The sequence below is a fragment of the Pezoporus flaviventris genome, unplaced genomic scaffold (assembly GCF_033815535.1).
Source record: "Pezoporus flaviventris isolate CSIRO_AGI_PZ_B2104156 unplaced genomic scaffold, CSIRO_AGI_Pfla_v1 ptg000036l, whole genome shotgun sequence".
Taxonomy (NCBI): Eukaryota; Metazoa; Chordata; class Aves; order Psittaciformes; family Psittacidae; genus Pezoporus; species Pezoporus flaviventris.
The window spans coordinates 9,641,621-9,664,906 of NW_026892584.1; the positions used below are offsets into that span (position 1 = coordinate 9,641,621).

General features: G+C 41.9%; 1 protein-coding gene and 2 long non-coding RNA genes across 4 annotated transcripts; all 3 read right to left on the minus strand.

Moving 5' to 3' along the window:
- Positions 1 to 460: 460 nt before the first annotated feature.
- Positions 461 to 8,682, minus strand: LOC133274205 (uncharacterized). The gene is made up of 3 exons (XR_009745065.1): positions 8,582 to 8,682; positions 3,537 to 5,636; positions 461 to 722 (listed from the first exon to the last, which is right to left on the minus strand). It is a non-coding gene; the product is annotated as an uncharacterized LOC133274205 (long non-coding RNA).
- A 1,107-nt stretch (positions 8,683 to 9,789) lies between these two features.
- LOC133274204 (uncharacterized) lies at positions 9,790 to 17,489 on the minus strand. 2 transcript variants are annotated; one of them, XR_009745064.1, is made up of 5 exons: positions 16,709 to 17,488; positions 16,367 to 16,611; positions 13,587 to 13,791; positions 11,895 to 12,066; positions 9,790 to 9,825 (listed from the first exon to the last, which is right to left on the minus strand). It is a non-coding gene; the product is annotated as an uncharacterized LOC133274204 (long non-coding RNA). The 2 variants fall into 2 exon arrangements; XR_009745063.1 differs by lacking the exon at positions 9,790 to 9,825 and having other exon boundaries at positions 10,288 to 12,066; positions 16,709 to 17,489.
- A 172-nt stretch (positions 17,490 to 17,661) lies between these two features.
- Positions 17,662 to 21,043, minus strand: IGSF22 (immunoglobulin superfamily member 22). Its single transcript, XM_061463059.1, is given in 4 exon segments — positions 17,662 to 17,781; positions 17,783 to 17,949; positions 20,007 to 20,078; positions 20,286 to 21,043. Coding segments are annotated over 4 exon segments (393 nt in total). The 5' UTR covers positions 20,341 to 21,043; the 3' UTR covers positions 17,662 to 17,682.
- Positions 21,044 to 23,286: the final 2,243 nt, after the last annotated feature.

Below are 23,286 nucleotides of genomic sequence, written 5' to 3' on the forward strand. Positions count from 1 at the left end.
CAGGAAACCCAGCGTGCACATCCTTTCCCTCCACTGACCCCCAGTGAGCTACTTCAGCATTAGTGGAGAGAACTAAACCTAGGAAGGGGGAGGACTCAGCAGCTGTCAGCAGGCTGTCCAGAAGCAATGATCATAGACAAAAATAACCATAAAAGATCTTTCCAAATATAGCCCTCATTATTGGTGCTGTATCAGTTTCATTTCACACCATTTCATTTCATGAGTGTCTCTCTCTGGTTCCCTTTAAGAGGCCACCTGAGGCACCAGGGCCTTTCTCTAGAAAGGGAGAAGTGAGAAAACATTTCAGTGTCATGACAGACAAAGGATGGATGATTCTTGCTCTTTTTTAACCTTGAATGCTCCCTGGCTAATCATAAGCAGGGTGAGCTAAGCAGGGCCTGATGAACATCACAGGACACAGCTGTTTTGCGGCACTGCTGTAAAACCCCTCTGCAAGCTCTAAGTTTGGGCATGGTGGCACGAAGACATGAGTTACTGGTAGTAAAACGTCATCCTATGCACCTGGAAGTGTACAGTCTTACAGGACCAATTTGAGACAGCTGGAACCAAGGTGTTACAACCTGATTTAAAGTTTCAGTGGGTGGTAGCTTCCAGCATCGAAAAAAATAGGGAGGGAGAGTGGGATATGGAGTGTCTTATTTTCTTCCATTTTGTGTCTTACAATTTTTTACTTGCTTTACCCAGTGCAGTGTCTGTGGTATCTGCAAAAAATGGACAAAGCTGTTAGAATGTTACCAGCTGACTGCTTGGAGGTGCTAAGTATGCCACATGTGCAGAGCCAGGCAGATTAGGAACTGAGAAATGCCCATACTTGCTTTTGAGCTATCTAGGCAATTCATGAGACCATGTTAAGAGATCTACTACTTTGCTTTCAAGCAACTGAAGACAAATCACAGTAACTTCAGAGGAAGGCAAAGTCAGAACTAGGCTGTGGTTTTGGATATGAAACTGCAGTACTTACAAACTGAGCAATCTCTTCCTCTGTGGACAAAGACCAGAGCCATACTGGCTCAGGGAAGTGTGATCCCCAGTGCCAGTTCCAGTAAGTGTACTCGCCCTGGAAAGCGGCAGGGTGTAAATTATACTAAGACATGAAATCTATTGTTAACTCAACCTGGAGAGACCCAAAAAATCACAGTGGCTGCAAAACTGATTTACCACAGATGATCAGATGATCAGCTTGCAGCTGCAAGTTGTAGGGATGATAAGCAGACAACACTACTTGTTGAGATGAACCACAACTTAGTCTTGGACGTGATACTAATATTGCTCTTGTACAGCATCATTGTTGGGTAGGGGTTGCTGGTGAAAGCACAGCTCACATCATAGTCATTGCCATGACTCACTCTGTGATTCTTCAATGGGACGACGAAACAAGGAAGCAGAGATCTTCCTGGGATACCCCATCTTGAAGCCAAAACACTCTGCTGAGGATGGAGTCACTGTGGGATGCTTCGCACTGCACTGCCTGTTGCACACACAAACACAGAGCCAGCACCATCAAGACAGAGTCTTCTGCACAAGTACAAATCCAAAGAGCTTCGGTATGGTATTTCATGACCTGGGCCTTATTTGCCACCAGGGAAAACTCAGGGAAACGATTTCATTCAGGGAAGAACAAACAATACACCACATTACTGTTAGCATCTGACCAGCATACCTATATCAACATGTAAACAAATACAAACTGAAAAGCAAGAGCAGAAGGAATCAAAAATCTTATTCTCTCATCAATCTATGCAACTGTAAGCAAGCAATTAATTTCGTTGTTTCTTGGTCTGTAAATAAGGTATCATGTTTTTGCTCCATGGGGATATATTGATGCCTTCTCTCACTAACGCCTTTAAATTGTAAAGTGCTTTTGGATATTTGGCTCCCAAAGCACTTTAGAAATGCATGATTAAATTACACCCAAGTACAAACCAAAGCAAAGAAAACCAAAGGTGATCTTGTAAAGGAAGGGATATTACTCTGCTGGTGTCTCTCTGAGGCACTAATAGTCTACGGAATGCCCTGAGGGAATCAAGGGAAAGTGAGTGTGCAATTTATTTTCCAGCGTCCACTGCAAAACTTCCACTTTCAGCCTGTTTAAACACATTTCTTGAAGTCTTTATTATCAACTTTTGCACTGGAATGAAGACCCTTCAGATAAATCCCTGGATCCTAAATGTAGCAATGTATAGCAAAATTCTCCTATGATAACTCATTCTCAGAAAATAATTTATCTCCTTCTTATCCTTCAGAGCTTTTCTACCATCTCTCAGGTTTGTGCAAATAAACCATGTGACTTGCCATTTATAAAGAAGAATAGGAAATCAGTTCTCATCTGCTTGTGTCCTGCCTAAAAACAGGTAGGCTGTTATCAAAGGAATGTTCAAGGGAATGCACTGCAAGGTACAAACAACCCAGCTTTCCTCCATTTACTACTCCCCTATACTTGCCTACATACAAAGAAGTTACACGATTTGTTTCAGACACTGTAAAATTCAGGCCTGGAGTACTTCTCTACACAAGAACACAACCATAGCCACGTAACTGGAAGTGCTCTTTCTCAGCTGCACATGTAGCTGAAGTAACATACCTATGGTCTAGTTATGTTTATCAAGGAAGACTGATAGTTAAATGCACAGTTTGACACCTCGTTGCTCACCTTAAGGTACAACTTATTCTGTTATTTTAATGTATTGCCCATTATGCTTAATGGGATTAGAAGACTTGTAGCAGCATGTGGATAGGCTTCTGAAGAAATATATATACTGTCTGAAAATATGTATTAATATATAGTTTGTTTCATACTACTATATTATGTAACAGGAGTAAGCCAAGCAAAAAAATTTGGCTTGGGTCTCATTACTCAGAGTGACTACATTCTGCTTTGCCCCCCAGACTGGGCAGGACTCTCACTTACCATTTAGATTTGATGAGCTGGGGCACGTTCAGGTTTTTCCAGAGGTCCTGCTAATAAGACATCCTTATTATTGACTAGGCCAGAGCAGGGAGTGGCTGAACAAAGGAGGTGTTTACGTGGTGGGATGACCTCCAAGTGTTTAATTTAACATACTTTTCAGGAATTCTTATAGCTTTTGGCCCAGAAATACTGTCACACAGTGTCCTACGTGTGACAGATTTGTTTGCTTTTTATTTAGGAAACAAATCCCAGTCAGACTGGAAATATGCTACAAGACAAACGACTTGCAATGCCAATCTTCTGTTAAGATATGCCAGTATCACCTTCTCCGTACACAGATGGCCCCTTGAATTTTAAACAGCATCGGTATGAACTGCTACATAATGTGCTACACATGCATGCAGTAAAAGGAAGCCTGAAGAGGTTAACAACAAATGGATAGGATAGGCCTGGAGGTATTCTTGCATCTATTCCCCAGGTGGGGACCTGAGGTGCAGAATAGTTTAGTGATATACCTAAGGCCATAGAGGGAGCCTGAGCTAGTCCACAGTCCTATGTGCAAGAGAACCTGTCTTCCTTCAGTGCTGTCATGGCTTTTTATGCTTACCTCTGTCTTTGGAGATGTACCACTGCTCCTGTGAATCCAGAGGGTCAGTGTCCCCAGTGAGACTGCAGACAATAACTCGGAAGTCTTTCCTCCCTGGGAGCAGGCCTGTGACAGTGTACTTATTGCTGTAGACCTCTGCGGCTGTGAACCATGTGGCAGAACTGATATCACATTTCAGGACACAATTATCTGTCTGCTAGTCATCTTCTACCCCTGAGTTATGATTTAGGGTCACAGCATTAGGGCATTAGGGATTTCTTCAACCAGCTGCACATCAGCAGGTGGTCAGGGGAAATCTAAGAATTAATGAGCACATTTAAGTACTGATTTCTTCTGTTTGGGACGCTTCCTCTGTATTTTTCTGAGGTTAAAATGTTTTCAGTTCAGCTCCTCCCTTCCATAGTCCCTGTGTGTCTAGGGAAGTATTTCTTTCCTTGATTTCTTCTAGCCTGAGCAACCTGAGGGCCAATTTTCCCTGTGCATGTAGTTCCCGTCTCATGAAAAAGGAAGTCTGTTAGTTTTTTAAAGCACTCTTTGTAGAGCTGGTAAGTACAACGTACACTGCAAAGGTTCCAAACCCCCAACAAATCATTACAGTAACAGGAGTCTCTCAGCAAGGAAGAGCAAGCAGTAAGCAGGAGCTTAAGTAAGCAGGAGCAGTAAGCCATCTCATTAAGCAGGAGCAAGCCAGCCTGCCTCCACTTGGCTGTCACAGGCCCACTTGCAATAGAAATGATGTCACCAGACTGCTGAGGGGACAGACACTGTTGTGTTAGCGCCGTTAGGGGGATTTGCCCGATCAAGTAATGGCATGAAAAACAAGGCAGCATTTGGTGATGTCTGGAGCAACAACTGCTTCACCAATTCCTTCCACATTGGACAGAGTGACCAAAGCCCTAGAAGCACCTTCCTTACCCCTTGGCTCTGAACCATGCTGCTTGGCCCAGCTAACTGTCTCTGACCTAGTGTGAAGATGGGACTTAAGAAACACAGTGACAAGAGGTAGGAAAATCCTTTCTGACCAGGAAGTCTTTCTCCCCTTGAGTGGAAATATTTTGGATTGCTCCTGTGGCTTTTTTAAGATAAGGGGTGTGTATGATTGGGATAATTCTTTTTTTTTTCTTTGCTTTTTTCCCCAGGGAAAAACCCAACCTCCCCAACTCCAGTATTGATGGAGAAATTGTGTGAAATTTCTGTCAACAGAGGAATACCTCCTGTCAGTACCCAGAGGTGACCAAGATGATCAAGTTTGTTCTATACTGTACCTGCAACTTGCATCTGAATGTCATAAAGGCATTCTCCATAACTGTTCTTGAGGATAATCTGGTACTAGTCAGAAACCATTTGCCTGGTCTTGTGAATAGGGATGGCAAATGGTTCTTGTGCTCCCTCATGCTGGTATGCCTTCTTTTTGCCACATCACTGGTGGTGGTGGTGACGAGTCCTGGCCAGGGCAAACATACAGCTATAGTGTTCTGCTTCCTGGCTCAGAAGGCAACAGAAACAAGCTACATCTCTGAGCACAAAAGAGATATCTGTGTCTACAAGAGCCACTTGTACATGATCAGCCTGACAGAAAAATAGTTCAAGGACAACAGTCCTAGAGATTTCTTCAAGCTGTAAAGGTTTTGCACTCAGCAAAATGCATAGAACTTGATTAGCCTGGGAGATGCCACATAAACCTCATACTACAGTTCATTAGTTTGAGCATTGTGAAAGCTGAGAGAAAACAGCTGATGTGATACAGATAAACTTGTACACTGTGGCTGATTCTGCAAAGTACTGTAGAGCCTCAGCTCATGCAGTAGTCTATGCTTAAAAAAAAAGGAAAGCACAGAAGGTGCCCTTAGCCTCTACAGAAATGAGATCAATATCCACGTTAATAGAAATTGTACCTCAGAAAGGACAGTGCTGAGACATCAAGCATTGTCTTTATAACTCAGTGACTCCCCTGGGTCACTCAAGGTTTACTCAAGAATGATTTCACTTTGGTTAGTGTTAACTGAATGCTCAAAAAATAAACTGCATGTTCAAAAAATGCATGGTGCTGTCCCAACACAAACCACCATGTGGCTCTTCAGCCTCACAGTCATATCAAACCTATGGGGTGGATAAAAGAAAAACAACGAGAGAGAGAAGTTAAAAATTAAAAGAGAGATTGTAAAGAAATGTAAAGCCATTCTTTAAACTGTTGAGTCCTGCCTGAAGACTGGAAGAAGAAACCTTCAAACTGTTTCAGCAGAAGCACTTAGTATAAGGGTTGCAATGTCATAAGCTCTTTTCCCAATATCACCTGGATATGACTTCTGAGACTTCCTCAGTCGAGCCTGATTGTCCTTTTACTGTATAGGAATCAACACTATGTAACATGACTCATGAATCTTTTCTTGCTGGTGTTATAGCTACCGAGGGCAGTCAGCACCATGGTTACCTGGAAGTGTTTTAGACATAAAAAAGTCTGAGTTCATAATTAATAACTAAGCAATTCTAAATAATAAACAATAAAGATTTAAATACTTTGCTACCTCGAAGAGTAAGCTATCTAGGGATTTCATGGCAGGTCATGATACATTCATTCTCAAGATGTAACTAGTGTCTTTGAAGCATGACCTCTGATAATATTATTTCACCTTTAGCATGCTGGCACCTTACTGTTCATCCCATTCAAACTGAGGACCTGAAAGAATATTAATCCTGTCTCAGCACCACTGTATTTACAACAAACACCATTTCAAACACGATAGTTTATTTGCTGTAGTACCCACCCTCCTAACCCATACTACAGTATCCATGACAGGAATCAGAGAATCTTCCAACAGTGACCTCTGTAATCACATGTGAGATGTGGTGTGAAAGGTCAGATGGTGGAAGAAACAACTGCTGTTACAGCTGATATTCAGAGAACAGCTCAGCAAGAAGGATGGCAGATGATTTTAATTTGGCACAAGCACAGCTTGCGCTCTTCTCCATCTCCCCTCAGCACCTCTGAAAACTCAGTAAAAAGCAGCAGAGCTGGGATGGTGAATGTTCTTTTGTGCAAGATTAATTTGATAACCCTTTACAAAACATATTACATAAGAAGAAGTAACAGCTGGCAGATGGGACTTGCAGCTGGATGGATACTGCAGGTCTCACCTGAAGGTGGCATTGATAGAATTGCTTCCTGTAACTCCACTGCTTCTCCTATACCAGCTTCATTCAAAGCTTGGGTTCAGAAATAGTATTTGTTTCTCCTACAAGCCTCCCACAGTACACGTGGTACTAGAGATAGATATCTTGGTGCATTTTGTCCACTTCTTGGTGTTCTCAGCTCACATCTCTAGTATGTATCCCGACATCACATCTTCATGGTCTGGCTCCAGCCAGGCTAAGAGAATGCTGGAGTTAGAAAAATCCACCATCTTCGGCAGTCCTGGAGGCACTGTGACAGCAAGAGAGCTGTAACACACAACTCTACCGGCATGCCTATGCTTGCATATGTGAATATAGAGCTGTTCCTATTTCAAGATGCTGAACCTGCAAGGTTTTAGGGTAAAAGGAGCCTTAGTAAACACAGAGCAAATTCTGCCCAACAAAACAATGCAGTTCCTAACACAGCACATACTGTAGGACTCTGTTCCAAGGTTGGCCATTTAAGAAAAATCCTCATGTGTTTGGGAGAGGTGTCTAGCATTAAAGTTTTGCTTCTGTCTCTTCCTAGCTGACTGGTAAGCTCTGCAGTACATTTCCTATAACCTGTCTTGTATGGCTTTGACTGCCTTATTTAATAAACCCGTCTTATAGTCCTGTATAAAGCAGTCTGGTGCTATCTGGACTGCTTGGATTAGTGAACTTACTGGCTTGCAAGATCCTGTTAATATCCTTCAAGTTTATTTGCCAAAGATAACAGTAACACCAATTAATGGTCATTTTTGAAAATAGAGATACTTTTTGCTCTTTAGTCCACCTTTCAGCATTCTAGGTAGATCACCATAATATGCAAGAAGAAGAAAAGATAGAATATTAAAAAATATTTATGTGGTTTTAATCAAATGAATAGCAGGTTATGTATCCAAATCCACATTCTGCTCTAAAAGTCTCAGCTAAAGTACAATGACACCCCCAACCCCAAACCAAAAAAGTCAGCCAGTGCAGCATGCCTTGACAGACTTGATGCTAATTGTTTTCATACAGAACACTCGAATGAGCACACAGGGTTACAAGGAATATGATGCATACGGACAGTATATATAATCCTAGGCCTAATATGAGATAATCCAAGTCTTCAACTGAAGAATCTTAGCTTCAGGCTTTAAACTGCTTCTGTGTGTCTCCTGATGCAAAGGATCCTGAATCCCTTTCCCATCCAAGTAACTATTTAACTTCAAGGCACTTGTACTATTACATAGTATTCTCTTATTTTTTAGCTATATCAGCTTCCACACTTGGACAGGTGTTCTGGTTTTGGTTTGTTTGTTGTTTTTTTTTTTCCCTACCTTATGTACAGCTACTAAGGCTGTGTGTCCATTACAAGATTCCTGAACTAAAAATCAAGTATTCAAATAAAAGAATGTAACCAACTTCCATAAATTCTGCAAGAATCTTCTCTTTTTTTTTAAAGAGGTGATGGGAGATGGATGAAAGAGCATAATAAGATATGTAAGAAAGTTTCTTCATCATACATTAGGGCCTTTGGCAACCTGTATATGACTATTAAGTAGTAAAGGTACCTATACCTCAGGGCATCTTTATCATGTCAATCTCTGCTGTTTGCATATACTCAATTCCCCCCAGGTGGGAATCTCTTACCACATTCTTATGTTAACAGTTAAAGGTTTTAAGTGAATAATATCATACTTCCAGGCATTTATAATTACATTTATAGCCAACAGTATTAAGGCCTTCCTTAACCTTTAGTTAAGCTATAAACATAATACTCTCCACACTGAGCCAGGCTGGATTGCCACTGTCCCTCAGACTTCACTCATAAATGCATAGACCTGGTCACGGCATGCATGAAAACTAGAAAATACCAGGAAAACTAGACATTAAATAGTGAGAGAAACATACTGATGAGTTCCTTTGCAATGAGAGGCAAAGGGCATGTTGAGAAGTCCAGGGCCTGCACAGTTCACAGCTATCACGCAGAGCTCATTCTGTGACATCCTTGTCTCTAAATTGGAGAGACATCAATTTGATGGATGGACCACTCGGTGGATAAAGAACTGGCTGGATGGCCGCACACAAAGAGTTGTGGTCAATGGCTCAATGTCCGGCTGGAGACCAGTAACGAGTGGTGACCCTCAGGGATCGGTGTTGGGACTGGTCTTGTTCAACATCTTCATCGCTGACATGGACAGTGGGATTGAGTGTGCCCTCAGCAAGTTTGCTGATGACACCAAGCTGTGTGGTTCGGTTGATACCCTGGAGGGAAGGAATGCCATCCAGAGAGACCTTGACACACTTATGAGGTGGGCTGATGCCAACCTCATGAGGTTTAACCATGCCAAGTGCAAGGTCCTACACCTGGGTCGGAGCAATCCCAGGCACAGCTACAGGTTGGGCAGAGAAGATTCAGAGCAGCCCTGCAGAGAAGAACTTGGGGGTGCTGGTCAATGAGAAAATGAACATGAGCTGGCTTCAGTGTGCGCTTGCAGCCCAGAAAGCCAACCATATCCTGGTCTGTATCAAAAGGAGCATGACCAGCAGGTCGAAGGAGGTGATCCTGCCCCTCTACTCTGCTCTTGTGAGACCTCACTTGGAGTATTGTGTGCAGTTCTGGTGTCCACAACATAAAAAGGACATGGAACTGTTGGAACAAGTCCAGAGGAGGGCCACGAGGATGATCAGGGGACTCTAGCACCTCCTGTATGAAGATAGGCTGAGAAAGTTGGGGCTGTTCAGCCTGGAGAAGAGAAGACTGCGTGGAGACCTCATAGCAGCCTTCCAGTATCTGAAGAGGGCCTATAGGGATGCTGGGGAGGGACTCTTCATTAGAGACTGTAGCGATAGGACAAGGGGTAACGGGGTAAAACTTAAACGGGAAGTTTAGATTGGATATAAGGAGGAAATTCTTTCCTGTTAGGGTGGTGAGGCACTGGAATAGGTTGCCCAGGGAGGCTGTGAACGCTCCATCCCTGGCAGTGTTCAAGACCAGGTTGGACAAGGCCTTGGGTGATACGGTTTAGTGTGAGGAGTCCCTGCCCATGGCAGGGGGGTTGGAACTTGATGATCTTAAGGTCCCTTTAAACCCTAACTATTCTATGATTCTATATATCCTCCAGAAGACCATCCTCTTTGAATCTGGTACCTAGAGACACACGTTGCAATTACACAACTCTCTAATCACCCATAAAAGTGTTCCCAATAATCATTAATCTTTTACTTACTGTTTTTGGACTGATATAAACCAAGAAGAAATTTCAGCTCATAGACCGCTGGAGAACAATACAAATTTCAGGGGTTTAGGGAGCCCCTTAACTAGGTCTAACCTTCACTTCTCCAGTGGCCTGCACCATTTTTGTATCTCTCTCCCTATGGAGGAGATGGAAATTTGATACGTATAATATGAGGAAAAATGTATAATTTGCTTTCCACTAGATTATGGTCTATAGCCTAGTGTAATCATACATGCTGAGGAAAAATATCCTCATGTCTTGCTCCACCTCAGTGGGACTTCCCATGATGACTCAATAGAGCAGCCAAGCTTTCAACCGAGGTTAAACCCCCATTTGAGTAAAAGAAACCCAAATCCAAACAACCACCCCCCCCCAAAACCACACTCAGGATAAAAAGGGTAAAACCCCCTTGAATAATTTATCTTAAAAACTGTTTCCATTATTTACCATGAATAATATTGGTATCTTAAGGAGGATATTCTTGGATAGTGTGATTGATTGTAACTTAATATTAAATTCCAACACTTTGAATGAGACAGAAAAAGAACCCAAGAAAGAACCAAAATATTAACAGAAAAGGAAAAGAAAAAGTCTTGTTAGTCAGATACTGCTGCTGACAGGAACACTCCCATGTGTCATACAAGCTGTGCTAAGCATGGATCATATGGTTGCTATCTGATGAATTGTGGTGGGTTCACCCTGGCTGGACACCAGATGCCTACCAAAGCTGCTCTATCATTCCTCCTCCTCAAATGGAGAGGGGCCTGTAGGTCAAAATAAGCACAGGGAGATCACTCACCTATTACCATCATGGGCAAAGCAAACTTGACTTGGAGAAATTAGCTCAATTTATTACCAATCAAATCAGAGTAGGATAATAAGTAATAAAACCAAATCTTAAATGCACCTTCTAGCACCCCTTCTTCCCAGGTTCAACTTTACTTCCAAACTCTGTCTCCTCTCCTTCAGCAGTGCAGGGGGACAGGGAATGGAGGTTGTGGTCAGTTCACCATATTGTCTCTGCTGCTTCTTCCTTCTCAGAGAAGAATAACAGAATCACAGAACAATTTGAACTCTATTACTGTTCCAGTGTCTGGTCCCTCACACAGGAGACAGTCCTTCACAAACATCTCCAACATGGGTTCTTCCCATAGGCTACAGTTCTTCATGAACTGCTCCAGTGTGAGCCCATTCCATGGGGTGCAGTCCTTCATGAACAGACTGCTCCAGCATGGGTCCCCACAGGGTCACAGGTCCTGCCAGCAAACTTGCTCCAGCGTGGGCTCCTCTCTCTATGGGTCCCCATGTGCTGCCAGGAGCCTGCTCCAGCCTGCTTCAGTGCCTGGAACACCTCCTTCCCCTCCTTCTTCACTGACCTTGGTGTCTACAGAGTTGTTTCTCTCACATATTCTCACTCCTCTTCTCTGGTTGCTGTTGCACAGCAGCTTTTTATCCTTCTTAACTATGCTGTTTCAGAGGCGCTACCACCGTTGTGCAGCCTTGGCCAGCAGTGGGTCACTCTTGGAGCCACCTGGCATTGGCTCTACTGAACATAAGGGAAGCTTCTAGCACCTTCTCACAGAAATCATCCGTATAGCCTACCCTGCGACCAAAACTTTGCCATGCAAACCCAATATATGGATACAACAAAATCAGTCACTTGTTTAATTCAGTTCTGGTCTAAGTTGGGTAAAAGCAGTCAAATTTATATAGGGAGAAATGTAAAAAATATGTTTGAAATTAGGCACCCAAATCCATAGATGTGACTTTCAGAGCTGCTGAGTGTTTGCCCCCCTCATGGGTATCAAGCCATTCTTATTTGAGGGCTGAAAATTTCACTTTGAACAGCGTATGTCAAAAGGTGTATTTTGCTGGATGTCATGAATAAGTTTTCCTTGATTAATCAAAACTCCACTTTTCATTCAAAGCTTATTTAATTGTCCTTCTGCCTACATAAAAGAGATAGTAATCTTAGTCTGACCTTGGACTGGCTCTTTGGTGACTGGGAAACAAAGACTGCTGCCCTTCTTTCTTTTTTCTATAACGTAATCTTTCACTGGGGAGCCTCCATCCAGGGCTGGGGAGTTCCAGGTGATGGGGACAGATTCTTTCCTGACATCTACAACTTGAGGCTGAGACACCTGTTTCAGAGGCTCTACAAAAAGAAAATCAAATTAGCACAGTACAATCAGAATTCGTTGACTCCAAATTGTGTGATGTGTTATGTACATCCATATAAGATGCCAAGAAGTCAAGGAGGGTAACTTGTATGTTTTGGTTTATTCATTTTTCTAAAACTAACTAACATTTTTCTAAACACTGTTGAAATATTTCAATTCTTGCACTTATTCAAAAATCATCTCTTTCTGCAATGCATTACAGAGCAGCTCAGAAATGCCTTCCTTAATCCATAGGAAGTTTGGACAGAAATGCAATGTTCTAGGTGAAAAATTATATATATATTACTTCAGGTGGTAATTACAATAGGCCAGACTTGCTTTTGCACTGTGTCTTCTGTGCTACATTCTGGCCTTGGGGAAAGGGGACTGCAAATCTCCTTTCACTGTGGATTCCAATCCAAAAAGAAAAAATAAGAGCAAGAGGTACCTGAACTATAACTCCCAGAAGATAGTTCAACAGCATTTTCTAACCAAGATAGTTTTTTGCTGATTTTTTTTTTTTTTGACATGAAACAAAACGATTTTAAGCATTCCCTTTTCTCTCCTCCCACACAGTATTTTCTAGAGAAACACACTTTTCACTTCTGCTGTACTCTACTAAGCTTACAGAATTGACACTAAGTGTATCAGTCAGTCCTCTCTTGTGGTCAGTCCATTCTGAGGGGGTTCCGAGTCCAAAGACACCTGCAGTGAAAGGACCTGGGTATTTCCATGATCCTGGTTATGGAGCAGCCTCTAAGCTCTGTCCTTGAAATCTTGTCCCCTGAAGCACAGGGTACAGTGCTCTTTTGGGGACTGGCAAGCAGGAAAAGGACAAAAACTATGGGAAACAGGACTGTGAAACCCCACTAAAAACCAGCTGGCTAACAGATTCTCCAGAAAAAGTTTCTGCTGTTTTGAGGGGCTCAATGAGGCCCTCAGAGTTGATGTTACGTATTCTGAATTACTAGGCTTTCCCTTCCTTCACCTTTTCCACAGCAAATGTAGTGTAGCTGTTCACCACCTGTACTTCGATCCACGATTTTTCCTCCAGCCATCTTCCTCTCCATGACAAAGTGAGTCACCTGCTTTCCTCCATCGCCTTTGGGTGCTTTCCATCTCATTTCACATTTTCCTCATGTGTTGCAGGAACTCTGCTTTTCCCTGTGGAGATTTTGGTTTGTCTGCAGTGTGAGCAGCTGACCAGAGTGACATGGGGTCATATCCTATTATTTAGAGGGTTATATCTTCTCATGGGGTATGTCAGGGTAGATTACAGCAAAACTAAACTATTTGAATAACTTGATTTGGTAACTCAGTCTCTGCCCTGCTGTAAGATTTCTAAAGAGAAAGTCTGAACTTGAGCATGTGCAACCAAACACATCTAACAGTGATTGTCCCGTTATAAAATAATAATTTCGGACCTACCAGTGAACCTGAGATAAGGATTGCCAGAAGCCAAGCCACAGTGATTTTACAAATTTGACAGTGATTTTACATAACGGCTGCAATACTTGCTGGTTTTAGTTTTGACACAGTTACCGGTTTTCTCCACCACCACTTTCTCTTCCTCTGTCACCTCAATACCATCTTTGAACCATGTGACTCTGGCTACTGGCTTTGCCTCAAAAGGCACCTTGATGCTTGCTGTGGCTAGTCTTCACAGTAAGGCTGCGTGCAGTAAAAGCTTGAGGGTAAATTCTTCAATAACAGGAGAATCTGGAAAGAAAAGAAGACATTTGAAAGCTGGAGCTGCAACTATAGCCTAACATCTTTCCTTTGGCGGCGAGTTCCCAGAAAAGGTTGTCTAAAGTTGGGCCCTTCATTTACAGTAAAAACATTAAGGAGTACGAGTTCTGTATTTCATGAAACTCTTCGGGGATACTCAAAATCTTCAGTATGTTTTGACTCAATTAATTTAGTTCTTGTACAGGGAGCTGGCTGCCCTCCTTTACTTGTTCAGCTCACCAGAGCAAGGGGGACCTTGGGGAAATAGCAAGCCCCAGAGTTCCTCACTTCCTTAGTGCCTGGAGTTTTGACTCCAGGAAGTTCCTCAATCTTGCAAGGCACAAGAAGCAGTCTTTTGTGCTGTTATCCCTAAAGCCACACTGGGATATATATCTATGCTCATCATAAAGAGTCAAAGTTAGGTAGTGCTTGTGAAGAAAATTCTCCCTCATTTGTTAAGAGTAATATGGGAAAATGATAAGAACTTCCTGGTAACAATAAAGAAAAATAACTAGCTTCCTAAACATAATTTGTGTTTTTCCTTTTATTTTTGTCACACAACCTGTATGTTCAGAAATTACAATCTTCTACTGAAAGTCATAAAAGGCATTGAAAAATATCTTTGAATGAAGGAAAATTAACCCTCCCTGTATCTAGGCTTTGCTGTGGATGGGTTTTTACTGCAATACAGGTATGATAAATATTCAGTGCTGCAGACAGAGCATCCTTACTGCTGTGTTTGTCTCACTGTCTGGGCAGCAGTATCTATCCAACTTGCCTTGATAGAGCAGACAGAAAGAGGCTTATTTCCGTGTTGCAGGGAAGTCTGAAAGTCCATCTGGCGCCATCTGGCTGCCAAGAGCTGAGTAATACACATATTTATGTATTTCTAGATGTAATTTCAGAAAAGGTTTTTTTCTTGTTGCTGTTGACATTTGAAGTAACGGCTCGGGCCAAAATTCTTGATCACTGATTTATAAACACAGAAACCTATGCTTAGTCACTTAAAATCAACTAGTATGACTGTTCAATTTTCTCCCTTTGTGGAAAGAAGAAGCAGAAAGAGGTTTTGCTCATGCGCATAGGTAAGCAAGTAAAATGGTACAGGCCCATGTAAGGAGACCTGGTGAAGCACTGATTCTGCATGTATTTGTGTACAGCTTCTAAAAAGCAGTAAAGGAGATGGGGTGGCTACCTCTAATGGCAACTGTGCCCTTGGCTCTGAATGTCTACCTCCCTTTACACCCCTTTCCCATTCTGTCAATGATGAGTTTGTGAATGGCTCCCTGCCTCACTATCCAGATGCTTTTCATGTCCGTAATGTGACAAGAAGACTAAGGCAGGAATCAAGCCACATTGCAACAAACACTATTTCCAACCCTGTTCCTGAATTCTCTGATCAGTTTCCTATTCTATAATGACTAAGTGGTCAGGATTTCTAGCTCCTACGCTGGTAAAATGCTCTGTGATCTATGGATAAAACAAATTCAGTGTTAAGTCATCTGTGCACCTGACTAGATGAGCCACATGGCACGTAACAAAGGGTGTGCATTATCACTCAAAGAACACAGTTACTCATTACTGTGAAAAGCAGAGACTTCAGAGAAGAACGGTGGGTAGTGAGAAGCCAGCCTTGTGCGAAAGGATGCAAGTCTATCGGCTAAGAAAAATGGGCTAGCAAATACGAAAGTGCCTTTGCAGGAAACTGGGAAGGAAGATTTTGAAAAGGCCAAGATCCAAAGCCGAAACATAGTAAGACTGAGGCTGCAGTAGACTGGGAAAGATTAGGTATGTTCTTGTCTGATCTGTCCATCTGTTTGTCCTTAGTCAGAAGCTCTTTATTTGCACCAGGCCAAGCATCACAGTAGCTATTTGGAGAAAACGTCCCACTAGGATTTGCAGCCTTACTGATGTTACCATGGGCATGGCATAGCCATGGTATCATCAGGATAGGAATATGACTCAAGGATGGCAAATCATCCTTGAGTCATATTCCTTTCATCTTCACATCATTCGGGACAACACAGAGCTTGGCAGGATGCTCCAGTTAGAGCATGAACATCACACACAAATTCTTCATGGTTGCAAATGTCTCCAGAAGAAATCCTGATGGAAGCATGTGAACAGAAACACTGTGAAGAATGATTGTCAGCTGAGCATTTCAAACACCATGGAGGTATTTAATGGCAAGGAGACCTCTTAACAAAATGGGCAGGCCTTCAGAAGAGCAGTTCAGTAAATCAGACATCCTGGGAAGAAAGGGGAAAGGAGAAAGGCTGCTCCTAAGTAGTTTTTACCCTTCTTTATATGTGTTCACTGGAGGGAATGCAAGCAATAGGAACACAAAAGCAGAAGCAGAGGACAGCCTCTTGGAACTGCTCCAGACCCATACCTGGTCCAGAGGAGTTGTCAAATCTGCCAAACACTTCCTCTACTGCCTACATAATATTGGTATCTGAAACTGAACTCTGCATAGGTAAAGATGAATCTATAACGAAGACACTGGGCTGCAATTCCAGTGTGACACAGGAGTCAGAGGCAGCTCAGCCACAGCTTTCCAGGTTACCCGTGCCACTGAAGTGGTTTCTGCCTCAGAGGAGCAGTCAGAGAAAGCTCCTGCTCACGCTGTCCCTTCAGGTCACTGTGGCCATGGCCCACAGAGAGCACTCACATGCCAGGCCTGGTACCCATCTTCCAGGAGCTGGGAGTTCCTTGCCCACTACAGCCAGCCACACTTAACCCTGGCCACAGAATCTTCACACCTGGAAAGCCAGGGTTAGGGACGCCACTAGGATGCCACTCCCTTCTGGACTGTTTAAGGAAAATGAGAGATACTTGGCCAAAATGCAACTAACAAAGTGACCTCCACCCAACTCTGTACATCAGGACAGGGTTTGCAGGGCATTACCTGACATAGAAAATGCAGCACTATTAGGAAGAGCTAGCCTCACAGAGACATCTGTCAAGGGTGGGCACAGCAGCATATCGATCTTCCATGTGAGAAAATCTGTTTGACCTCACAGCTGAACTTCTTTTGGCCCTGAAGCTTCCACCATACTTATGAATACTCAGTTGTTCCTGAAACTGTGAAAGATACACCAGTATCATTTTATTCTCCTTCCACATAGTTCATTTTAAAATGGTCTTAAAATGCTGCACTTCTTACGGAATAAAAAAACTTGCTGGCACAGTCCAAAGCTGGCTCACAACCAACAGAAGTAACTTCAAATACTAACAGCCACTGAAATCCACGCCCTAACTTTTGTTCTCCAGCCTACAGCATGAAGCTAAGCTTTCCAACTTTTCTTCCTGATCTTAATAGCCTTATGTCTTTCTGTAAAAATCATGGACTTAAATTTATAGCATAAATAATGCTACTGAAAAACTAATTCCCCAAACAAATGCTATATTAAATATTTACCAGCCTCATGTTGTCCTGCTGGTCCTCAGCAGACTGCAGTCAAACGTCCCATGGGTCACTTTAAAGAATATGATAAGAATTCACTAGGACAACCCTGATTAAAGTAAAACACATGGCACACTTTACTAGGCTGGTTTAGGTGACATGTGCAAGGACTTTAATGGAAGATTTACTGCTTTATGTTTTTACCACTTTATACAGCAAAGGGAAGTTCTTAATTATTACCTTAACGCTACTGAGAGGGGGCACAGACTGAGGGCTTATTCCACATTAAACGTAAATAGACTACAGGGTAGTGTTATTTCATGTCAGTTTCCTAGCTGTTATAGCAAAGCAGCACTGCTCCTCTGCCTGAAGAGTTCACTGGAGAACACTCTCTCTACACCGTTCTTCAGTGTCCTATTCTTCCTCTTGAATCATTCACACTTACCTTCCAGTTACACTGTCACTGCTCATGGGGGTCACTGTCTTGCATAGCCTACGACCTCTGTGCTAATCTCCTGAGTCACTCGGCTCAGCAGATTAATGATAAATTGTCCTCTCTTCCCTTCATGCTTCAATGGTGTACTTTGGAGACCTTTCAATCACTCGTCCATTCTTCATCCTCTTCAGGCTGATATCTTCAGAAGCCAGCACACACTCCCACCAGGCTTCTCCTTTCTTTTTTGTTTGAGTGTTCTTAAGATCACTGACAAACTGAATTAGAACCCCTGGAAAAGGGCAAGGGGCTGTCAAGAAAAAAATGGCACATACCAGTAAGCTCTTCATGGATCAGAATAAATGGGTTGGGCTTTTGCAAGATATAACATAGGTTTCTGCGCAGCAGACATTCTAGGCTTGGGACTTCCAGTGTGAAAAGGTCTTGATGCTCCTCTGCTTGCTAGTCCACATACTAGGTTTATGAGACTGGGGCTTCCAGTTTTCTCAGCCCAGCCTCTGAGGTTTTGCATTTTAGCTTTATGGATTTTGCAGCTCAAATTCACTGTCTTGTGTTTGATCCACTAACTGCCCAAAGATGCTTAATTTGCATTACTTATGAAGAGCAGAGCGTTCAGCACTAGATCTCCAGTCTGATCTGAGCTGAAAACTCTTAGTTTTCACAGTGTGGGTCAAGCCATCATCAGATGTGATGATTTCATATTTATCGTCAAACTTCAACTCTTTCCCGCTGAAATTCTAAGTGAAGTTTGTTTGGCAGGGGGATTTCAAACGCTGCTGTCTTTCAGTGGTTTCAGTTCTACCAGGAGTTAGGGACCCACCTGTTAAAATACCAAAAAGATAAACATTCACTCTACTATTTTTAGTTTCTGATCTCAAATTTCCTACACTAAATAGCAAGACATCAATGAAGTAATTTTGATTTCTTTCTGGAGTGATAGGAGAAAGATCAATTTATTCCTTCAATTTCAGTGGAAATTAAGCTACAGTTCATTATTTTCAGTGAAAGCTGCACATAATCCCATGAAGCTAATTACCAACAGACACACTGCTTTTCTGTTCAGTTCTTCTGTCTTAGCTCTGCTGTTTCTTCTCCTTTGCTGCAGGTCATTGTAAAGCAAATGGTTGCAGGGAACCTCTATAAGCATACGTGGAACCATTTGGCAAGCTGAAGGAGGGCTGACATCTTCCTGTGTTATCCATCAAGAGTGCTGCAGTGCCTGGCACAGGGTCACTATTTGGCTTAAATAAGGTAATCTACCATACTACCAAATAGCCTGTGCCCAAGCTGTGCTAAAGGCTTTATTAAAAAGTACTATATTTAAAAAATGGTACTTACAGCAAAGCTCTGTCCTACTGCAATGAAATGTAGGGCAGATGGGCAATATCGGTTTTACCTGGTGTTGATTTAAAGCAAGTTTTCTGTACCTAATGTGGTTGGGTTCTTTCAAAGAGCAGCCACGCATTTGGCTGGTTGTAGGAAGCATATGCAGATGAAGAAGGAATGTTGTCATTATGCCCAGGCCTATCACTCCCAAGTCCTGGAACACTGTTTATGCAAAGTTCACTTCCACTAAAAGAACGGTGCCAAGGTGCATTTTATCATTCCCATCTTCTCCACTAAAACTGGTCCAAAGTCAGTAGTGACTCACCCCCCCGCCACACTGACATCAGTGGAGAATTTGGCTTATTATGTGTAATAACTAGGCCTCAAACTGAAGACTGCTGTCTTATGAAAGGTGTTTTCACATAGATACTCTGGTAATTGAGGGTGAGTTTATGGCTTGTACAGTGTTATATTTATGTTTGAGCCTAAAAAGACTAGTGAATCACGAATGTTGCAAGGACATACAAGAAAAGAAAGTAGGTCACAGTTTGGCCAACCAATTTTAACCATCAAATGTTTGTTTCAGATCTTGATATTGCACACAGAGCCTCATGTATACGAGTATGCAGATTACCAATCGCTCTCAGCGTAACAGAGTTTGTCAGACACAAGAAGACTGTAGGTGTGAGGTATTTCCCATTCACATTGGTGGTGCCACGTATTTCATACACATATGCTTCATATCATTTTTTTTTCATTGAGTACAGGGAACACAAAGGCTCTTCCCCATAAGCATAATGCTTGTACCTTTGGAAACATGTTCTTTTTGTGCAGTGGATGCAAAGGGCAAGACACACAGTGCTCATTTTAAAGTCAGCAGGGGGTAGAGTCTTTCATCCTGCTTCACCCCACTCTACTTGCAGCAAATCTATCCTGCAAAGACTGTCGATTTTGTCTAACTTCACAGTTCTTCCAAGCTCATTTATTAGTTACTAGTCAAGCCAGACCTCTAGAGCTTACCTTTAGTTATGATCAAGGGGACAGTGTAGATGGCATCAGTGGACACAGCACACTTGTAGTTATTTGTATCATCTCAGAAGCAGCGTTCAGATTGGAAACAAAAAAGTATTTGAAAATATTATTTTAAAGTAGAATTATTGCAGTAGACTGACTGCAAACAGGGACATTTTTATTACTGCTAAGGAATAATATATTTTTTCTTTTTTACAGTTTTTATTGTGAGAATAAAAAAAGAAAAAAAAAAGAAAGAGCTAATGGCAAGAATAAAAGGTGTGTTACCTTGGCACATACTTCTTAAAATACATTCCACTGGTACCCACTTTCTCTTTTCCATGTTACATCAGGCTTTGGTTTACATTGAACTTTAGCTCATAATATTGCTTTGTCTCCTAAAATTCAAGAAGAAACTTCAGAATTAACAAATGAATGAGTGAAATACAAGAGAGGCCTGTTACCTACTTTGTCTACTTTCACTTTAAATACATGGTTTCTTTTCCTGTCAGCTTTATGGAGGAGATTAGATTAACCTTGTTTTACTTTACTTACTGTACTTCTTACAACCTCACATCCATCACAGATACTACTTCAGGAATGAAATTTGTTCATTAGCAGCACTCTGCACACTGACAGGAATGATTTGTGATTTTTTGTGATATATAATAAAGACTCATATGATCTTTCTGTCCCTATGGACACCCACAGATCTGTTGTATGGGAGAGATTATACACGACTGAAAGTCATATTTACATATGCATTAAAGGTCAAACTCTTCCAGCCCCAGACTCTTCCCCAGAGCATTTGATCACAAGTTTTGCAGAAATAAGAACAGGAGTATTTAAATCAGTAAGGACCACCATTTTAACAGTTCCTCCTTTCATCTTAAAAATGGAATTCCCTTTACTCCTAATTTCTTTTGCACAATCAAAATTCTCATCCTTGGCCATAGATTTTCTGAACATGAAAATATTACAGTTAAAATCCATGAGTCTGTGCCAGCTAAGGAGCAGAAATGCCTGGTAAGAAACAGATATTTTATTAAGGGAGTGGAAACAGATATTTTACTAAGGGAGTGGAACATCTCCCTTATGAGGAGAGGCTGAGGGAGCTGGGTCTCTTTAGCTCGGAGAAGAGGAGACTGAGGGGTGACCTCATCAATGTTTACAAATATGTAAAGGGTGAGTGTCAGGATGATGGAGCTAGGTTTTTTTCAGTGATGTCCAGTGATAGGACAAGGGGCAGTGGGTGTAAACTGGAGCATAGGAGGTTCCATGTGAACATCAGGAAAAATTTCTTTACTGTGAGAGTGACAGATCACAGGAACAGGTTGCCCAGGAGGGTTTTGGAGTCTCCTACGTTGGAGATATTCAAGGCCCGCCTGGACAAGTTCCTGTGTGATGTACTCTAGGTTACCCTGCTCTTGCAGGAGGGTTGGACTAGATGATCTTTTGAGGTCTCTTCCAACCCTTGGGATTCTGTGATTCTATGATTTTCTAAATGACTGGGCTATTACCTTTCATTATCCTTCAGTCAGGAAAGCAAGCACTGTGTTCGAAAAATTGCCCTTAACAGTAAGTGGTAAGCTTTTGGAAGCCTTGTCAAATTAACAAGAGTTCCTGTTTCTTGATGAGACTGGAATCAACTTCGAGAGTCCAAAAGGTTGCGCTTGAAGAATGTGACACTCTCTTACATCCCATCACCGTGACTCAATGTGCCCATACCTTGACTGTGGGCAAGAAAGAAAACAAAATGATAATGCAGACTGCTGTGCTTAGTAACACAGATATACCACAGGCACTCTGCAGAAAGATTAACTTCACTCATAATGCATATATACACAGAACGGGATGATCGCACTGTACTTACTATGGATGCTATTAACAGAATCTGTGCACATTTACAGGGCAAAACAGATCTCAAAGAAAAGATTTGTCAGTACCACTGAAGTACACACAACAAAGACTTGGTGCAAGTGGATTGCAATTTTAGTTTCAGTTACAGAAGGCAGAATTTGACAAGTTTGACCAATTCTTTTATAGCTAACTGAATCTTCCCTACAACATTCTTTTCGCAGCTCTTTTATGCTTGGTTTTAAGTGCCTCAAGGAGCTATACTTGAGACTGATACTTCACAAAGTTCCTTTCTTGGAAAGGAAGGAATGGAAAAGCAAAGCAGATGAGACTAAAGCTATTCATCTCACCCAGCCAATTTCTACCCTGGCTGCCCACAGCCATAGAATATGAAGTATTAGGACATTCTTGAGAACATATGCTTACATATATTTTGCCTTTTTTTTTTTTTTTTCTCCAAGATGCTAAGGTCCTGATCATTCCTACAAAAAGATAGAAGCTTTCAAGGTCATTAGTGACCCTTCTGTGTTCCTCAGCTCACATGAAGTCCTGCAGATAGTTGCATTCCTAGGAAGATACCTGGGTCCCTTTACACTGGACATATAAGACTTCAAATAATCCAAAATTTAGATACATATTGGCCTCTTCAGGGCTATGATGTTTCACCCTTCACACTGGCTTCAGCAGTTTATCATTCTTGGAATAATAGGATGATAAAACTTCAAGTACGAGGCTAAAAGGAATAAAACTTCTGTAGGACAAATGGATACCTTTTGAAAAGAAACCAAACCAACAAACATTACCTCCCCAACCCCAGATTTTGCTACAATTGATTGTGACACCATTTCAAAACTTTGATCAAAGGCAGACTATTAAACAATTTAACAGCCATATTAAAAGCAAAATATGTGGGTCCAGGTTTCACACAGTTAAACATTCAGCAAATCCTGCTTTGGTGTTTAAGTCAGTCCTCTGTGCTCCTTTCACACCTCAGTGAAATGGCCAGGCTTTGGCTTTAAGTTCTAGTGGCAGCAGTCTCCACCATTTCCAAATCCAGCCAGTTCATTCAGTTACTCAGTCAGGGACTATGCTCTTCAGAGTATCAGTTCACAACTTTAGATTACAGAGGTCATTCCTTAATCAATTCTGTTTTACTCCTTAATAGGTCTTAGATTCTATCACACTTTGTCATACGGAGAAGGGCCTCATTCCCAACAAGTAAGGTACTTTTCAAGAAAAGAATGAATTACAGATCCTGCTCTGTGTATTTGGCTCTCTTACAAGTGCCAACAGCTGCAGTGCTGAAATAGGATAGGTACAAGAGGCTGTGTGGGGCCTATCCACTCTGAAAGACACAAACTACATATATTTCTTGCAAAGAAGGCTAAACCAGTGGCAATAAACTGCTCCTCTGAACTGACCACATATGATT